Below are 1,855 nucleotides of genomic sequence, written 5' to 3'. Positions count from 1 at the left end.
GCTCCACCACAGTCTAGACATTCACTTCCTGATCACAGGCCACACCAAGCCCCCGACTGGTGCTTCGGCCTTATAAAGCAGCGCTTCAAAAAGACCAGAGTGAACACTTTGTCTGAGATCGCTGGTGATGTGAAGGACAGCACTGTGACAGGGGTCAACATCCCACAGCTGGTTGGACTGGAGGATGGTACAGTGCTGGTGGAATGTTATGGCTGGCAACAACACCTGACTCGGTACTTCAGGCCGCTGCCACAGATCAAGCAGTACCAGCACTTCAGGTGAATGTCATTTTCCTTGCATTGTATGAGGTTATTCTTCTTATCTAAACTTGGGACGTGAATTTATGTTGTGCAAGGTTGTAATGTCTTTTTTATTTGTTATTTCCTGTTTTACAGCTTCGATGCTCTGGAGCCTGGTGTTGATGTCGCCAAGGAGCGTTGGGACTCAGTCAGGACCAGGTTTCAGCTGCTGCACAACGCTGACATCCTTCCTCCCATAGATGGTGTGCCTGTACAAGCACCACCTGGACTGGACAACGCTGACATCCTTCCTCCCATAGATGGTCTGCCTCTACAAGCACCACCTGGACTGGACAACGCTAGACAAACTTATCTTTTTGAGAAGATCAGGGAGCTTTGCAACGAAGAGGCTATGGACATCACATACCCTGCACCAAAGTCAAGGGCAGGACAGAAACAGGCTCTCCTAATGTAGATTCCCTTGTTCATGTGTGGTTCGGACGGACAAGATCAACAATATCTGCAGTGCATCTATTCAAATGACTCTCTCCTGCTGCTACTGTTTTATGTATGGAATACTATGTGATAAGTGCATGTGTAACAGTATATAAAGTATGGTAATGTACTGGCGTTAAGGCATTTGGGCAGTGGTGTAAAGTACTTCAGTAAAAATACTTTAAAGTACAACTTTAACCTTTTACTATTTATATTTATTTAAACTTTTACTTCACTACATTCCTAAAGAAAATAATGAATCTTTTACTCCATACATTTTCCCTGACACCCAAAAGTACTCGTTACATTTTGACAGGAAAATTGTCCAATTCACACTTATTAGTCCTGTTATTAGACCTAAACACTTATTAGACCTGTTATTAGACCTACACTATTATTAGATCTATTATTAGACCTGTTATTAGACCTGTTATTAGATCTATTATTAGACCTGTTATTAATCATCAAATCAAATGTATTTATATAGCCCTTCTTACATCAGCTGATATCTCAAAGTGCTGTACAGACACCCAGCCTAAAACCCCAAACAACAAGCAATGCAGGTGTAGAAGCACGGTGGCTAGGAAAAACTCCTTAGAAAGGCCAAAACCTAGGAAGAAACCTAGAGAGGAACCAGGCTATGAGGGGTGACCAGTCCTCTTCTGGCTGTGCCGGGTGGAGATTATAACAGAACATGGCCAAGATGTTCAAATGTTCATAAATGACCAGCATGGTCAAATAATAATAATCACAGTAGTTGTCGAGGGTGCAACAGGTCAGCACCTCAGGCGTAAATGTCAGTTGGCTTTTCATAGCTGATCATTAAGAGTATCTCTACCGCTCCTGCTGTCTCTAGAGAGTTGAAAACAACAGGTCTGGGACAGGTACAGGTCTGGGACAGGTAGCACGTCCGGTGAACAGGTCAGGGTTCCATAGAAGAGTAGGCAGAAGAGTTGAAACTGGAGCAGCAGCATGGCCAGGTGGACTGGGGACAGCAAGGAGTCATCATGCCAGGTCGTCCTGAGTTATGGTCCTAGGGCTCAGGTCCTCTGAGAGAGAGAAAGAAAGAGAGAATTAGAGAGAGCATACTTAAAATTCACACAGGACACCGGATAAGACAG

General features: G+C 44.0%; 1 protein-coding gene across 1 annotated transcript in view; it reads left to right on the top strand.

The window, feature by feature from the left end:
- The window catches only part of LOC139024334 (uncharacterized), a 1,515-nt gene extending 653 nt beyond the window's left edge, over positions 1 to 862 (top strand). The window contains exons 2-3 of the mRNA XM_070439047.1: positions 13 to 278; positions 396 to 862. Coding sequence (XP_070295148.1) covers positions 13 to 278; positions 396 to 714 — 585 coding nt within the window. The 3' untranslated portion in view covers positions 715 to 862. The remainder of the gene's footprint in view (positions 1 to 12; positions 279 to 395) is intronic.
- The last annotated feature ends 993 nt before the right edge of the window (positions 863 to 1,855 follow it).

The sequence above is a fragment of the Salvelinus sp. IW2-2015 genome, unplaced genomic scaffold (assembly GCF_002910315.2).
Source record: "Salvelinus sp. IW2-2015 unplaced genomic scaffold, ASM291031v2 Un_scaffold1376, whole genome shotgun sequence".
Taxonomy (NCBI): domain Eukaryota; kingdom Metazoa; phylum Chordata; class Actinopteri; order Salmoniformes; family Salmonidae; genus Salvelinus; species Salvelinus sp. IW2-2015.
This window is presented reverse-complemented; position numbering and strand designations above follow the sequence as displayed.